This window comes from Dioscorea cayenensis, unplaced genomic scaffold (genome assembly GCF_009730915.1).
Source record: "Dioscorea cayenensis subsp. rotundata cultivar TDr96_F1 unplaced genomic scaffold, TDr96_F1_v2_PseudoChromosome.rev07_lg8_w22 25.fasta BLBR01001699.1, whole genome shotgun sequence".
NCBI lineage: Eukaryota > Viridiplantae > Streptophyta > Magnoliopsida > Dioscoreales > Dioscoreaceae > Dioscorea > Dioscorea cayenensis.
The window spans coordinates 19,891-34,663 of record NW_024088090.1 but is presented as its reverse complement, the minus strand read 5'-3'; the positions used below and the strand labels follow the sequence as shown (position 1 = coordinate 34,663).

The 14,773-nt window shown below is 37.4% G+C and overlaps 2 protein-coding genes and 1 pseudogene across 4 annotated transcripts; all 3 read left to right on the top strand.

The window, feature by feature from the left end:
• The first annotated feature begins 1,324 nt into the window (after positions 1-1,324).
• On the top strand, positions 1,325-7,436 carry LOC120256885 (solute carrier family 35 member F2-like). Of its 3 annotated transcripts, none has more exons than XM_039264554.1 (11): positions 1,325-1,490; positions 1,602-1,699; positions 2,442-2,499; positions 3,014-3,208; positions 3,722-3,798; positions 4,532-4,614; positions 4,903-4,954; positions 5,877-5,945; positions 6,871-6,957; positions 7,038-7,099; positions 7,177-7,436. In XM_039264554.1, exons 1-11 carry the CDS (start codon positions 1,373-1,375, stop codon positions 7,295-7,297), a joined length of 1,020 nt encoding a protein of 339 aa, XP_039120488.1. In that variant the 5' UTR covers positions 1,325-1,372; the 3' UTR covers positions 7,298-7,436. The 3 variants fall into 3 exon arrangements, with proteins under 3 accessions (XP_039120488.1, XP_039120487.1, XP_039120489.1); XM_039264553.1 differs by having other exon boundaries at positions 3,695-3,798; XM_039264555.1 differs by lacking the exon at positions 1,325-1,490 and having other exon boundaries at positions 1,614-1,896; positions 3,695-3,798.
• LOC120256887 lies at positions 7,385-13,019 on the top strand (annotated as a pseudogene).
• LOC120256886 (photosystem I assembly protein Ycf3) lies at positions 12,945-14,581 on the top strand. The gene is made up of 2 exons (XM_039264556.1): positions 12,945-13,533; positions 14,278-14,581. The coding sequence occupies exons 1-2, from the start codon at positions 13,306-13,308 to the stop codon at positions 14,434-14,436; spliced, it is 387 nt and encodes a 128-aa protein (XP_039120490.1). The 5' UTR covers positions 12,945-13,305; the 3' UTR covers positions 14,437-14,581.
• Positions 14,582-14,773: the final 192 nt, after the last annotated feature.

Here is a 14,773-nt window from a genome sequence, read left to right as displayed (position 1 = left end):
TATATGCAATCAAACAACTATGATATAAATTAAAATATAATAATTTTAATTACATATAATTTGACTTACATTGTAATTTGATATATTGATAACTAAACATTTAGGGGAAGAAAAGTTTATTCGTAAACCAAAATACAAAAGTATAACATTAAATTGATATGACAAAAAATTATAAAAATGTTCCATCAATTAGATAAAAAGTGCAATATTTAATGCACAGGGGAATGTTTGCTTTTCTTTAATCTCATCTCACCAAAAAAGAGGAAATGGGGTTAATAGCAAAGAGAAAAGTCAGGACTATATGGAATGCACTAGCCAATGCTAGTATAATTATCAATGTTTTTAAAACCGGACCGGATAGCGAACCGGTCTCATATTTAGGTCACGGGTCAGTCGGTTCGACCGGATGACCCATTTTGGTCGGACCGGATGACGTCATAAATAAATAATTATGTTAAATATAATATATATACTATATATATATATATATACATATAATAACAAACTTTATTATATTTTTAATCATAATTATCTTAAATATTTATTTTAATATCATTATGATTTTATCAAAATGGTTGAAGATTCAAATAATTAATCTAGATAAAGCAATAAATACAATTCCCTAAACCTTTTATTTCTTAATCTATTAATCATAAATGGATGATGATAACTACATAAATTAAACAACTAATTAAATTACTAATTATGTGAGGATGAGACAAGGCATGAACAAAAAAAATTCAAAACAAAACTAGAACTAAGTATGATTAATTTAATTCTCATATTTGATCATCATTACCATTAAAAATAAAAAGTATAAAAATAAAAATAAAGTCCTAAATGATCTATACTTCTTAAACAATTTACTAAAGTTTCTTTTTATTTTTCTCATACCTCTAAACTCCAAAGCTCCAAAAATCCAAATAATATTTTTGACAAATCAAGACTCAAAGAGTATCAGTGAAATCAGAAGAAAAAAAGAGCCCAATTCATGCCCCTAAAGTCCTTTCTTAAAAACAAAAACAAAAACAAAAACAAAAAACAAAAAAACAAAAAAAAAAAAATTGAAAACCGGGTTCCATCCGGTTTTGGTCCGACCGGCCGGTTCACCGGGTTTGGCCGGGTTTGACCGGTTCAAAATTCGGTCAACATTAATTCTAAAACCGGACCGGGCTATGGGCCGGTTCCCGGTTTTTCCGGTCCGACCGGCCGGTCCGGTCCGGTTTTCAAAACATGGATAATTATAAGATTTTACAGGGGTATATATGCAAAAACTATCCATAAATGGACCAACCCTGCCACTCTGCTCTGCTGCCACCTTTCCATATATGATACATAGCTCTACAGCGAAGAGGGATCTCCGAGGTCTTTCATGGCGACGTTCGACTTCTTCTTCTCCAAGAGAACCCTCATCGGCCTTGCTCTTGGTCAGTTCGTCTCTCTTGTGATCACATCGACAGCGTTCTCCTCCTCTGAGCTGTCAAGACGAGGTCTTTCTCTTTATCTTTCTTTTCCTCCTTGTTTTTGTTTTTGATTTTTTGGTTTTCATTTGATTGTCTTTTTGAATGCGGTTGAGAGCAATGAGGGTTTCTATTTTGCAGGGATTAGTGTTCCTACTTCGCAGACTTTCTTGAATTACGTGTTGCTTGCGATTGTCTATGGGGGATTTTTGGTTTACAAACGCAAGAGATCTCTGCAGGTTTGGTTTGGTGTCTGGATGAATGAATTTCTTTGCATTGTGTGATTTTGGAGAGGGCAATGGTGTTTGTTTGGGATTGGATTTTGGAGGATTGAATTATCTTGTTCTTGTTGTTTGATTGAAGTGGAAAATTAGTGAGAAAGAGGAAATTAAGGGATGGTAGCATGTTGCATTTGTCTTGTTGGTTGGAACATGAGGTGAGGAAAAGAAAATTAGGATTTTTTTTACTCGATCAACTGGGGTCCTGCTTGAAATGAAGGGATGTGAACTCCACCTTTTTTAGGCTTAAAGTTGCTTACTTTTTATTTTCTATATAGTTTTCTACTTTATTTAATTTATATGTAGCAAATAACATAAGCTTTTGTGGTTTTTAATTATTTGGCTTAGCTTTTCATTTGAATATATATATATATATATATATATATTCATTGGGCTGAATGCATGTATGAATGGAGTAACAAGATCGGAATTGTTCTTGGAAAGATGCTGTCGGGTTTTGGTTTGCCTTTCTAACATATAAGATAATATGAGCAAGTCATTGGTTTTGTAGAGGGAAGTGTGTGTGTGTGTGTGTTGTTTTAATACTTCTTTTTTGAAAAGTTGGAGACATTCTTGATACATTGGAATTTTTGGTGTTTCAGTAAGCCTCTTTTATCTTTATCATGGATTTAAAATGTAATGCATGCCTGTTAGATTTTAGAAATTACTCTTATCTTCTCCTGTTCCCCCTATTTTTATATAGATAAAATGGTATTTTTATTTGATGCTTGCCGTTGCTGATGTGGAGGCCAATTTTCTTGGTGAGTACCATTTATATGAACATCTAGTTAAAGTATTTTTGCTTCAGTCTATTTTGTATGAATTTATATTTCATTCTCTCCTACTGCTGCAAACTTTGCATGAATGATTATAGAGAAAATCTGAAGAAAATGGACTGTCTATTTTGTAGTTCCCTTCTTTTTATTATTAAATCTCTCAGCATGCTTTAGTTAAGCAACTTCTTCACTACATAAGAAAGATGCTTTTTTCAAACAGTGTAATAGTGCTAGATTTGAGACCAGGCTATATCAATTCAGATTATTTTTACTTTTAGCTTCTGCGGGAGATTTTTTTTAGGTGGCTAGCAAAGAACAATTTCCACCCACATGCTGCAGAATTTTTTGTGGAGTTTTGTATTATGCGTTCATTCTTTTCAATTGAACATAAAATCATTTTTCTTAGAGAAGATTTGTGAGAAAAAGTTTTGTTCCAAACATTTATTTGTACTCACTGAGATTCTGGTTACTTCTCTAAATCACCTCTTGTTGTATGTAGTTGTGAAGGCTTATCAGTACACCTCTTTGACAAGTGTGATGCTTCTGGATTGTTGGTCAATTCCATCTGTAATACTTCTTACGTGGCTGTTCTTGAACACAAAGTACAGATTCAGGAAGTTTGTTGGTGTAGCAGTCTGTGTTGCTGGCCTTGTTCTAGTTGTATTTTCTGATGTGCATTCAAGAGACAGAGGAAGTAAGTAGTTCTCAACTATTGAAGTGTAAGTTTAACTTAACTTGTTTTACTGTGGTTGTTTTGACTAATCAGGGCTGTGAAGGGACCAGGCTGTTCTTTTAATTAACTGATCCTCTGCTTGGCCTCTAACTTTTCAGGGTCACTGGCCAGGACCAGTTGAACCTGTCTACAGCCCTATCTTAATATCATCACAGCATGTTTCTCATAGAGGAATATAATTAAAAATCACTTTAGGCATATTAAATCACGCTTTCATTTTATTATTTTTTCATACACCATATGGACATGAAATTTATATAAAAAAACCATTGTTTATAATAGCAATGATATCAAATTAAATTGAAGAGGTCTATGCATAGGGTGTAATTAAGCTTATTCTAAATTACAGAGTGCTGGGAAACTTTGTTCCTCTTTCTTTTTGTGTGTTGTATGCATTCATGAAATGTGACCTCATACTTTTGGCACTTGTTGCTCGAATGAAAAAAGCTCTTCCTCATTTGAAGTATGGTTCAGGAGGCAACGACCCTGTTAAAGGTGATGTGCTTGTGCTCACAGGCGCTATGCTCTATGCAGTCAGTAATGTTAGTGAGGTAACTAATTTTATTTTATTCTCTTAATTGAAAAAAAAAAAGCTCTTTTCAGATGGGAATTGTAAAGCTTCTTTATATATTATCAATTTGTTGAACCGTTTCCATAAAATACAACAAGAAAGTCCATGTTATCCTGTATAGACGAAAAATTACATGTTTAAATATGAAAATAATTATGTAATCATATTTGGTTGGTCAAGTGTGATATGGCTTCTTAATGATCGTAAGCTTATTTTTATTTGCACTGAAGAAATACTAGCTTTTCTCTACACATGAGGTTTATCTCATATTTTGCACCTGATGTTTGAATCTTAAAAATTTGTGTAACTTTTCCTGTAGCCAGCGATTGGTAGTTCTTTCCCTTGAATTTCCTTTGTATTTATGGTCACTCAGATGAAGGAAAATACTGAGAGAGTTTCAGTATGTGTGTAGCCTACAGGAATAAAAGAAATTATTGCATTTACTCATCAAAAATTGAATACCACCCACAGCTATTGGCTAAGGTAAAGGCATGGATTGGCAATTTTTCTGGTTTATTTCTTTTTTCTTATTCATAATATAATCAATTGATTAAATAAAATCCCCTTTACCTGGAATATGTCATCAACTTTGAAAAGAATGATGCCTTTTTTTATGCTTCTTTTCACTGCTTTCATAAAATTGACCAAACTAATTTTTGACTATTATGTTATTTGATTATAGCAGCGGCTTTTGATTCCATAAAAAATTTCAGGAGTTTATAGTGAAGAAGGGGGGCAGAGTGGAGTTGATGGCAATGCTAGGATTATTTGGGGCAGTTGTTGGCTCCTGCCAAATGTATCCTGAAATCTTGGCAAACATATAGGATCATATAAATGTTGACATGTATTTTTGGGCGAAAAATTCTAAGACGAGCTTCTATTAGTAAATAGTATAAGGAGGCCCATCGTACCTACATGCGTTGCTTTGATAATACCTTCTAAATGTGTCAACGGGTATAACTGCACCGTAGGGATAACATTCTTATGGAGCATCATACCCACTGACAAATTTAGCTTACTAGTTATCAGTAGTATCTTTGCTTCTGAGTAATGAATTTCATAAATATCCTTAATTGTTCTTCAGAAGCATATTCGAACGCAATAAACTTAAATCAATCCATTGGACTGTCAGTGCGGTAAGATTCTTCTTCTCTCCCTCTTGAATTAATATAATGCACAATGTTGTAATTATATTGCTTCTTACTGATTCTTTTGTTGATATTTGATGCCATGAATGTTTGACATAATTACACAGCCCAATTTCACTTTGTTCTTTCATTTCCTTCAAACTTCCTGAAATTTGTAAGTCTTTGGGTTCCAATTTTTAATAGTAACTATGCTAGGTAAATGGCAGTCATTTATCATTTTTTGGCTTTGAAGAGAGACAGAGGTAATAAGTAGTTGTGGTTCATAATGTTTTCATAATTCCAACAGTTTTGGTATCTCTACCCATAATTTTGTGGATGCTCTTGAGTAATGATTGGAAGCATATCTAACAGGAGTCATTTTCCTTTTCATATTGAACTTTAAGTAATTGAAAGCACAATTTAATATTATAATCCAACAGTTGCTTTTACATAATTTTGTCAAAATATAATGTGAAGATGACAAAATTAATGTGTACTCCCAATATGGGTTATATTTACAAAGTTTGGTTGATATTGAAGGGAAATTTTATTGTATCTTACACTGTTTTGATTTAATTCAAATTTGTATGATGAAAAGGGAACAAATATCAGTCTTCAACGACTGAAATTATTTTGCTCTACTAAATCTATGTTTGAGTTAGGTGTAATTTTTTTGGGGGCGGGGAGGTGATAATCTTTTCAGTTTTTAAATTCAATGTGAAGCTTACACAGAATTGGCATTGTTTTTAGTAAGCCCCTTACTGGCTTATATTGACAGTGTAATGTTTTCTCCTGCCTTTCCACAGTCTGCAATATACTGCACATTTGTTAGATTATAAATTAAGAGGATATTGAGTTCATTCTCATTGTTCAAACAAAAATGGAATTATCTGATTTATTACTAATAAAGTTGGAATCCCCTTATTTTCAGGTGCTTCCTTTCCTTGGATATGCAATTGCAATGTTTCTGTTTTATTCTACTGTGCCATTTGTGCTTAAGGTAAGTCAATGCCATATATACTGTTTGGTTCATATGGATTGTTACATCTTGGCTATGTTCTCCCTGCTCTGTAAACAATTGGCATGCCAAAATCTCATTTTAGGGTTTACATCTGAAGTTATTTTTATAAATCATTTCACAAAGAAATCATCAATATCATTATATTCCAAACCTTCCCTTGCAATCTGGAGAAAGGTAATGGAATTCCACTTTGCTTAAGTAGGCTTTTCGTAGAAGACAGCATCCCTAAGGACTTGGTCTCCGTGATAAATAATGGATATATCCTTGCAGAAATGATTAATTCATGAGAGCGTGTTTGTATTCATTGTTTATATTAGTCCTCTAAATCTAAGCATCAGTAGATACTTCCACCGTATTTGTTACGAGTTATTTCAATAAATATTTGACATAGGCGGGATTTTAGCTCGCTTAGCAATTTTTCCTGGATGCACCATCAAAGCTCTTCATTTTGGTATAGCTAAGCATTTTTCCGCGACTCTTGCAAATTAATACTCTAGAAGGGAATTTACTACTTAAGATGGTAGACAACATGAGTGATACAAAGTGGCAGCTGAAATCACATGAATAGCATTTAAATGGAATATGCTGCCATTTATCAAATTTGTTGGATATTTATTAAAATATATTTGAGCTTCAAATTGTTCTATGTAGTCTGGCAAAGCAAACTAATGATTTTATTTGTAGTTATTGTCAATGGAGAGCAATTACCATCAAATTAGAGAGTCATAGCATTGGTTAAGTCATCTTCGCATGTTTTGTTAGGAACAAAGACATTATGCAAGAGTTCAATATGTCAAGTAGTGAAAACTAAACACTTTAGCAGTATCAGACCAAAATGAGTTCACTTTCACCATGCCTTCTTTATCGATTCTATTGTATTTTTTACCACCTTCATTTCTGGCAGTTAAGTGGGTCGACTATGCTTAACCTGTCGCTGCTGACATCCGATATGTGGGCTGTTCTAATACGCACATTCGTATACCATGAGAAGGTTCCAAGTCTCTGAGTTCAATTCCTATGTCATAGTTCCTCTGTGTATATGAATGTTTGAGCAAACTTTTTATCCTGCAGGTTGATTGGATGTACTTCATAGCCTTCGGTATGGTCGGTGTTGGGCTTGTAATCTATTCAGGGTACTCGAAACTTATCCTTTGTATTTTGTTTCTCCAACTTCAATTTGTTTATCATTGGCTTATGTCGTAAATCACAGAGGTGCAAAAGAAGACCATGGAGAAGCTCAAGCAGTTGAGGGTATTGAGATTGCAGAAAGGCAGAAAGATGAAGGAGAATGTGATGGACAGTACATGAACTCAAACACTAGACATAATTGAGGACTTTAGATGGATTTTTTGGAAAGATGATTATCAATCATTGAGCAACTTTTAAGTTAAATTGGCATCTGTTTTCAGTAATATAGTATGATCAATGCCCTGGAAATTTTGTTGATTTTCAGCCTCACACCATCAAACCCTCTTTCATGTTCATGTTTATATATATATATATATATATATATATTCTCGAGAGATTCAACCTCAGATGCTTCAATTGTCGATTTTAGTATTGAGCGAAAGGGTACACCTATAGGTTATGTATTGTAGGTCAATCCTACTTCACTAGTACCCATAGGCGGCATAGGGAAAGAAGCACTACACCTAGGAATCAACAACATGAAAACTTTGTTTTAAATTCTCCTTTTCCGTATTGGTGCCGGGATTGAGAAGAGTAGAAAGAAACAGGTCGGTTATGATGATCACACACACAGGCGGCTACCTTCACTCATCATTCTTGTATTCCTATAATCTCACGCACATTATTGGTTTTACAAACCCTAAGTATAAATATATAAATATACTAATACAACCCTGATCCGTTAACCCGGATCCATTATCTCAACACTCCCCCTCAAGGTGGGCGATAGATATCAATCATCTTCATCTTGTTGCTTGATTTAACACATTCTTGAGGACCCAATCCTTTTGTTAAGTAATCTGCTAGTTGTTCGCCAGAATGAGCATGACTTAGTTTCAAAATCCCATCATCCAATCTCTCCTTAATGAAGAAGCGATCAATCTCAACATGCTTTGTGTGATCATGTTGTACGGGATTGTTAGCAATACTAATAGCTGATTTGTTGTCACATCAAAGCTTCAATGCTTTACCTCTAAATAGCCGCAGTTCTGACAATAAACTCCACATCCAAAGCATCTCACAAAGACTAGTTGCCATAGCCCTGTACTCAGCTTCAGCTATAGACTGGGTAACCACCTCTTGTTTCTTGCTACGCCACGACACAAGGTTACCCCCAACAAAGACACAGTAACCTGAGGTAGATCTCCTATCATCCAAGCAGTTTGCCCAATTAGCATTGCAATATCCTTCCACATCCAGGTGCCCATGATTCCTGAACCAAAGACCTTTCCTTGGGCTTCCCTTCAAGTATCTTAGAATTCTGAATACTGCCTCCATATGCTCAACCTTGGGATCATGCATATACCTGCTCACTACGCTCACAACATATGCAATATCAGGTCTTGTGTGGCATAAGTAGATAAGGCGACCAACAAGTCTCTGATAGCTCTCCTTGCTCACCGAATTACTAGATTGAACCCACAACTTGTGATTATGCTTAATAGGAGTGGAAGCTACTCGAGCACCCTAGCATTCCTGTTTCAGTGAGTAAGTCCAAAACATACTTCCTCTGAGAAAGCACTATTCCTCTAGAAGACCGTGCAATCTCAATACCAAGGAAATATCTTAATTGACCCAAGTCCTTAACTTCAAACTCTTTACCTAGCCTTCGTTTTAGGAGAGAGATCTCCTCAGCATCATCACCTGTAATAACATTGTCATCCACATAGACGGCCAGAATTATGACATGGGATTTGGAGTGCTTGTAAAAGACAGTGTGATCCCCACTACACTACATATAACCCATACCACACACTGCACGTCTGAACCTATCAAACCATGCCCTTGAAGATTGCTTCAACCCATATAAAGACTTCTTCAATCTACACACTTTTCCAACTGTCTGTGGAGTAGTAAAGCCAGGAGGAAGCTCCATATACACCTCCTCTTGTAGATCTCCATGCAAAAAGGCATTTTTGACGTCCAGCTAATGTAACGGGCAATCAAAGTTCACTGCACATGAGATCAAAGTCCTCATCGTGCTCATCTTTACTACTGGGGCAAAGGTCTCATCATAGTCAATCCCATAGGTTTGGCTATACCCCTTTGCAACTAGCCTCGCCTTGTACCTGTTAATCTTCCCTTCAGGAGTTTGCTTCAGAGTGTACATCCACTTACAACCAACTGCCCTTTTTCCACTGGGTAGAGACACAAGTTCCTAGGTCTCATTCTTCTCCAAGGCTTGGAGTTCCTCCCGCATAGCACCATGCCACTTAGGATCCTGTTTTGCCACTCACCAGTAATTCGGTATTGGCACTGACTGTAATGATGCAACGAAGTTTTTGTATGTAGGAGATAAGGAAGAATAAGAAACAAAGTTAGCAATATCATTCGCAAAGCCAAACCTAGCCGGAGGTTTTCCAGCATTGGCTCAAGGTTCTCTATGTTGGCAATAGGTAAATTAAGAGATGTAGAGAAATTACCACCCGACTCAAAGGGAGACGGGGAAGATCCAGAGGAAGAAGGAACTGAGGAAAGGCCTGGGACAGTGGCATGCGTGGACTGGTCAATAATCTCAATCATAGGGAGTGTGACTTGTTGTTGTATCTCCAGCTGCAGCTCTACTTGCTTCTCCTGGACGCCTGTCTAAATTTCCCTTAAGTGCCTCCTTCTGTACACCTTCAATTCTCTTTGTCCTCGTGTCAAGTCACTATCGTCATTTTCATCTTGACACCCCCCTGATCCATGTCATTTAGAGGACATGGTATTAGCCCCACAATCACATCGCTACTGTTCTTCCCCTCTCGACCAGTACCACCTGTGCCGGGAGAGAATTCTTCAAAGGGAGATGTCAAATCCGTCTTCTCATCATAAAAGGGCTCCGAATCCCTGAAGGTCACATCCATACTTACAAATAATCGACGCTCAGTCGGGCTCCAACATTTATAACCCTTATGGCTAGAGGAATATCCAACAAAGATACACTTCATAGCCTGAGGGTCTAACTTCCCCACCGAGGGTCTATGATCTCTGCCAAAGCAGGTGCAACCAAACATCTTAGGAGGAATAATGAACTTGTTCTCACCCAGGAGTATCTCTCATGGTGTCTTCATTCCCAGCACCCGTAAAGGCATTCGGTTAATGAGATAAGTTGCAGTTATCACTGCCTCACTCCATAGGCTCTTTGGCACATTCATCGTAAGCATGATAGATCGTGCCACCTCCAGCAAATGTCTATTTTTGCGCTCGGCCACCCCATTTTTTGCAGGCGTATCTGGACAAGTTGTTTGATGTAAGATCCCCTGAGCTGACAAGAAGTATGCAAAATCCTTATTAACATACTCAGTTCCATTGTCAGTTCATACAATCCGAACCTTTGCATTGAACTGAGTCTTCATACAGGCACAAAAGTGTTGAAAACACCGAAGCACCTCACTCTTGTGTTTCATCAAATAAATCCAAGTCATACGAGAATAGCAATCAATGAAAGTCACAAACCACTTGAATCCACTAACTGAAAGAACAGGACAAGGTCCCCATACATTAGAATGAATAAGAGCAAAAGGTTCCACACTTCGGAGACCAATACTAGAATAAGCAGAGCGTGTATGCTTACCAAACTCACAAGCATCACATACAAGTTTACTCCATCTACCTTGCCCATTAATTCTGGTTGCAACCGACTTAAGCTATCAAAAGATAAGTGACCCAGACAACAATGTTGGAGTAGCACTACAGCCTCTACTCCTTCACACACAGCAGTAGCAAGAGCAGCATCAACACTCCCCTGATCCAAGTACCAAAGTCCATCACGCTAATACCAGTCCCAAGCCTCCTCCCGGTTGGCTTCTCCTGGAAAAAACATGATTCGTGGTCAAAGAGAACTCGATAGTCTAATTGATTAATAATAGAGCTAACTGAAAAGAAGATTAAGGGGGAATGAGGGAACATACAGGACAGACGATAGTGTAAGTGACGAGGTACATTTGACCGATCCAATCCCCCTAATGGGTTGAGAAGTCCCATCAGCAATTTAGACAGTCCCATTATGAGGATGCCTATATGGTGAATATGATGCAAACTCACTACATGCGATTTGTTTGTAGATGCAATGCTTGAGCATGAATACCGTGCTCGCATGGGCATAGTTGGCAAAGTTACCAAAAGCAGTGGTCATAGCAAGATCTTGTGTGGCCTGGCCCTTGCCCTTGGAGTTCTCAGTCTTTAGTTTCAACTGTCACAACTTCTCCAACTCAGCAGCATCAATAGTGGACATCTCAACAGTCTGACCCTCATCAATAACAGCTAAGTTTGCTTTAGGACTAGCACGACCTTTACCATGACCTCCTCCACGAGCACCTCTATAGGTCCCTCTGCCGCCACCTCCAGTGCGACCACGACCAGGATTATGCTATTGTGGGCAATTGAAGCTGAGATGCCCTTTTCTCCCGCAGTTGTAGCACTCTCTATCATCAATGACATGAACAGGAACTGCCAATGCGGACCGAACAGGGGTGATGTATCACCAGTCATCACCTTCAATCTAACCTCCTCCTAGGACATCGCAGCAATAGCCTCCTCCATAGTGGGAAGGAAAGATTGATGACACATTGTGGCTCTCCTGTGCTCAAACTCTGCATTCAAGCCCTTCAGAAAATGAGTTACCCTCCTGCGCTCGATCCATCTCTTGCTCAAAGCTGCGCATGTAGTATCTGGGAATGCCAAGGGATCATAATGGTTCAAGTCAGACCAAAGGTGCTGCAGCTCAGCAGCATACTCCAAGACACTATTCTCCCCCTGCTTCAGATTCTCAATTTTTGTCTGAACCTCAACCATAAGCATCACATTCCCTGCTCCAAAATACATTTTGGCCAACATCTTCCACATATCAGCTGCATTACGGATTGCCTCCACCATCCCAGCAATAGTCGGAGACATTGAACTCATCATCCATGCCACCACCAGAGAATTAGTGGTGTGTCAGGTCCTCCACTCGGTGCTCCCCTTGTCTGCAGGCTCAACACAAGTTTCCTGCACATAATGCTCAAGCCCCTTTGTACTCAAGATCAGACTCGCCCTCCGAGACCAACTCAGATAATTCTTTGCCCCTTCTAGTTTCACATCATTCGGCATCAACTCCAATCTCTGCACCATCTCAGGCTGTTGCACAATTTCCCGATTGGATGAGGCAGATGCCTCACTCTTGGCTCTGAACATCCTCTCAAATTCCTCAAGAGGAACCTTCATATCCTGAGTTGTGACTGGAGTCGCCATCACCAAGTCGTCAACAAATCAACAATTGGAACTTCAACTCCAATGAAGAATTTTAGCCCACTATAGCTCCGAGGTAGGCCCCCAATAATCAACTAACAAGATTTCAGCCACTTAAATAATCAACCAATCATAAGAATGTCACCCTAAGAATTTCAGCCCACTAATCACAAGCCCACCAAGGAAACCAGCTACTCAAATAAGAGCTTGAACAATTAATCTTCAAAGAACCACAATCGCAGGTGCCCCATCAAATCCTTCCTTCAGATCATCCTTAACAGCACATCTCCATGCTAGTTCCTTTGCCAAAGCTAGCCAGATCTAAGAACGACACGATTTCTGTAGGCTAGCAATGGAGCCGCACCAACCTCGATGTCTCCTGTCTCCCGTATCTCTGATACCAAGTAGAAAGAAACAGGTCGGTGATGATGATCACACACATAGGCGGCTGTCTTCACTCATCATTCTTGTATTCTTATAATCTCACACACATTGTTGGTTTTACAAACCCTAAGTATATATATATATACTAATACAACCCAGGATCCGTTAACCCAGATCCATTATCTCAACAAGAAGAATGGTTAGGACAACAAACATCCATCTCGTTTGTACTTTGGATATCCATATAACCATCAAAGACCGTTAAAGTGACTAATTCCTGAAAATAGGGGGCGTTGAGTACAAAGAAATTGTTGGAGTTACTATTTCTATATAAAAATAGATTAGTGTTAAGAAAGGAAAAAACCTCTGGCAGGGAGGTTGGCTAGAAATTTCTTGTAAAAATACTAGCCCCTCTTAGTTCATAATGAAACTAGTAAATTTTGGATTGCATGGATTACTTAGTACTATGCACTGAAGGGAGGAGCCGTATGAAATGAAAATTTCACGTACAGTTCTGGAACGGAGATTCTTTGCATAAAATGAACGACCGTAACGGATGTCAGCTCAATCGGAAGGAAATTATGCAGAAGCTTTGCAGAATTATTATGAAGCTACACGATCAGAAATTGATCCCTATGATCGAAGTTATATACTCTATAACATAGGCCTTATACACACAAGCAACGGAGAGCATACAAAGGCTTTGGAATATTATTTCCAGGCAATAGAACGAAATCCATTCTTACCGCAAGCTTTTAATAATATGGCCGTGATCTGCCATTACGTGTGGCTATCTCCACTATAGAAAGAAGGAAAAAAAGATCAAATTAGCTAGTAAATGCTATAAAAAAGGCTTTCTACATATGCATCGTCCAAAGAAACGATTTTTCTCAGCTGTAGCAAGGAAAGAAACTTCACAAGAAACAAAATATGAAGAAATGGGTACGCCTATATACTTTATTCTATGGATAAAGGATCAAATTGATAGATAAAGCACCGTAAAGATCAATTAACGAACTATTGGGTCAATACAATACTGCTTATTACTTATACTTATGTCATATCATATAATATGGGAGGTAATCAACTTATGTAATAAAGTCGATCCATTAAGGTATAAGGTATTGAGCAGCGGTGTAGTGTTAGATCCCAAAGATAGTAAGTTTTTTTCTTATTTATGGAAGGAAAGTCTTTTTCAAAGATTCTATATAAATTTCATATATGAAAACGAGATAGTTCCCTTTCAGAAAAATCTAACGTAATGAGATAGGGAGATATCTATGCTTCATTCTTCTGAAGGTGGGAAAAAAGAGAAAACTGATTTTTGATCAAAAAAAATTAGAGTTTGAAACTTATGTAATTAACTTCTTCGGCCTAATCCCCCCAAAAGGGGGATAATTTTCTTAAAAATATAATTCTTTTCATATAGATTAAAATGTGATGCCAAAAGAATCAATTGCTGAGCCGTATGAGGTAGGAAACTCTCAAGTGCGGTTCTAAGGAAAGGAATTTACTTACCTATTCCGACCAGGGAGAACGGGCCATTCTACGAGGTGATTCTGAAATTGCAGAGGCTTGGTTCGATCAGGCTGCTGAGTATTGGAAACAGGCTATAGGGCTTACCCCAGGTAATTATATTGAAGCACATAATTGGTTGAAGATTACGAGACGTTTAGAATTCGAATAAGATCATTCTCTTTTTTCTTTTTAATTCATTAAAATGGGTTGTTGGATCCATTAATCAAATAAAATAAAATAGATTATATCCTATGATGAGATCCAATCAAGAATTTCATTATATCCCTCTTCCTTCTAAAATCATTATTGTATGGTATTTTATAGGAGAGAGAGAGGTTAAGTCATTTGTATATGTTTGTAGATTCTTTGTCTGTGAACACTCGCAAATGATAGTCCATTTTAAATTGAACTGATGTGGTGCAAGATGCACAGTTATTTTATAAACAGTAACAAATAAATAATAATTTTATGAATAGTAAAAAAGTAAGATATATGTTAAATTCTGG

Excerpts from the sequence above, each read along its gene's own strand:
- LOC120256885 (XM_039264553.1), top strand. The coding sequence starts at position 1,373 with ATGGCGACGTTCGACTTCTTCTTCTCCAAGAGAACCCTCATCGGCCTT. Across the intron at positions 1,700-2,441 it reads AACGCAAGAGATCTCTGCAG|ATAAAATGGTATTTTTATTT; the intron begins GTTTGGTTTGGT and ends ATTTTTATATAG. Across the intron at positions 6,958-7,037 it reads CATTCGTATACCATGAGAAG|GTTGATTGGATGTACTTCAT; the intron begins GTTCCAAGTCTC and ends TTTATCCTGCAG.
- LOC120256886 (XM_039264556.1), top strand. The coding sequence starts at position 13,306 with ATGTCAGCTCAATCGGAAGGAAATTATGCAGAAGCTTTGCAGAATTAT. Across the intron at positions 13,534-14,277 it reads TGGCCGTGATCTGCCATTAC|CAGGGAGAACGGGCCATTCT; the intron begins GTGTGGCTATCT and ends ACCTATTCCGAC.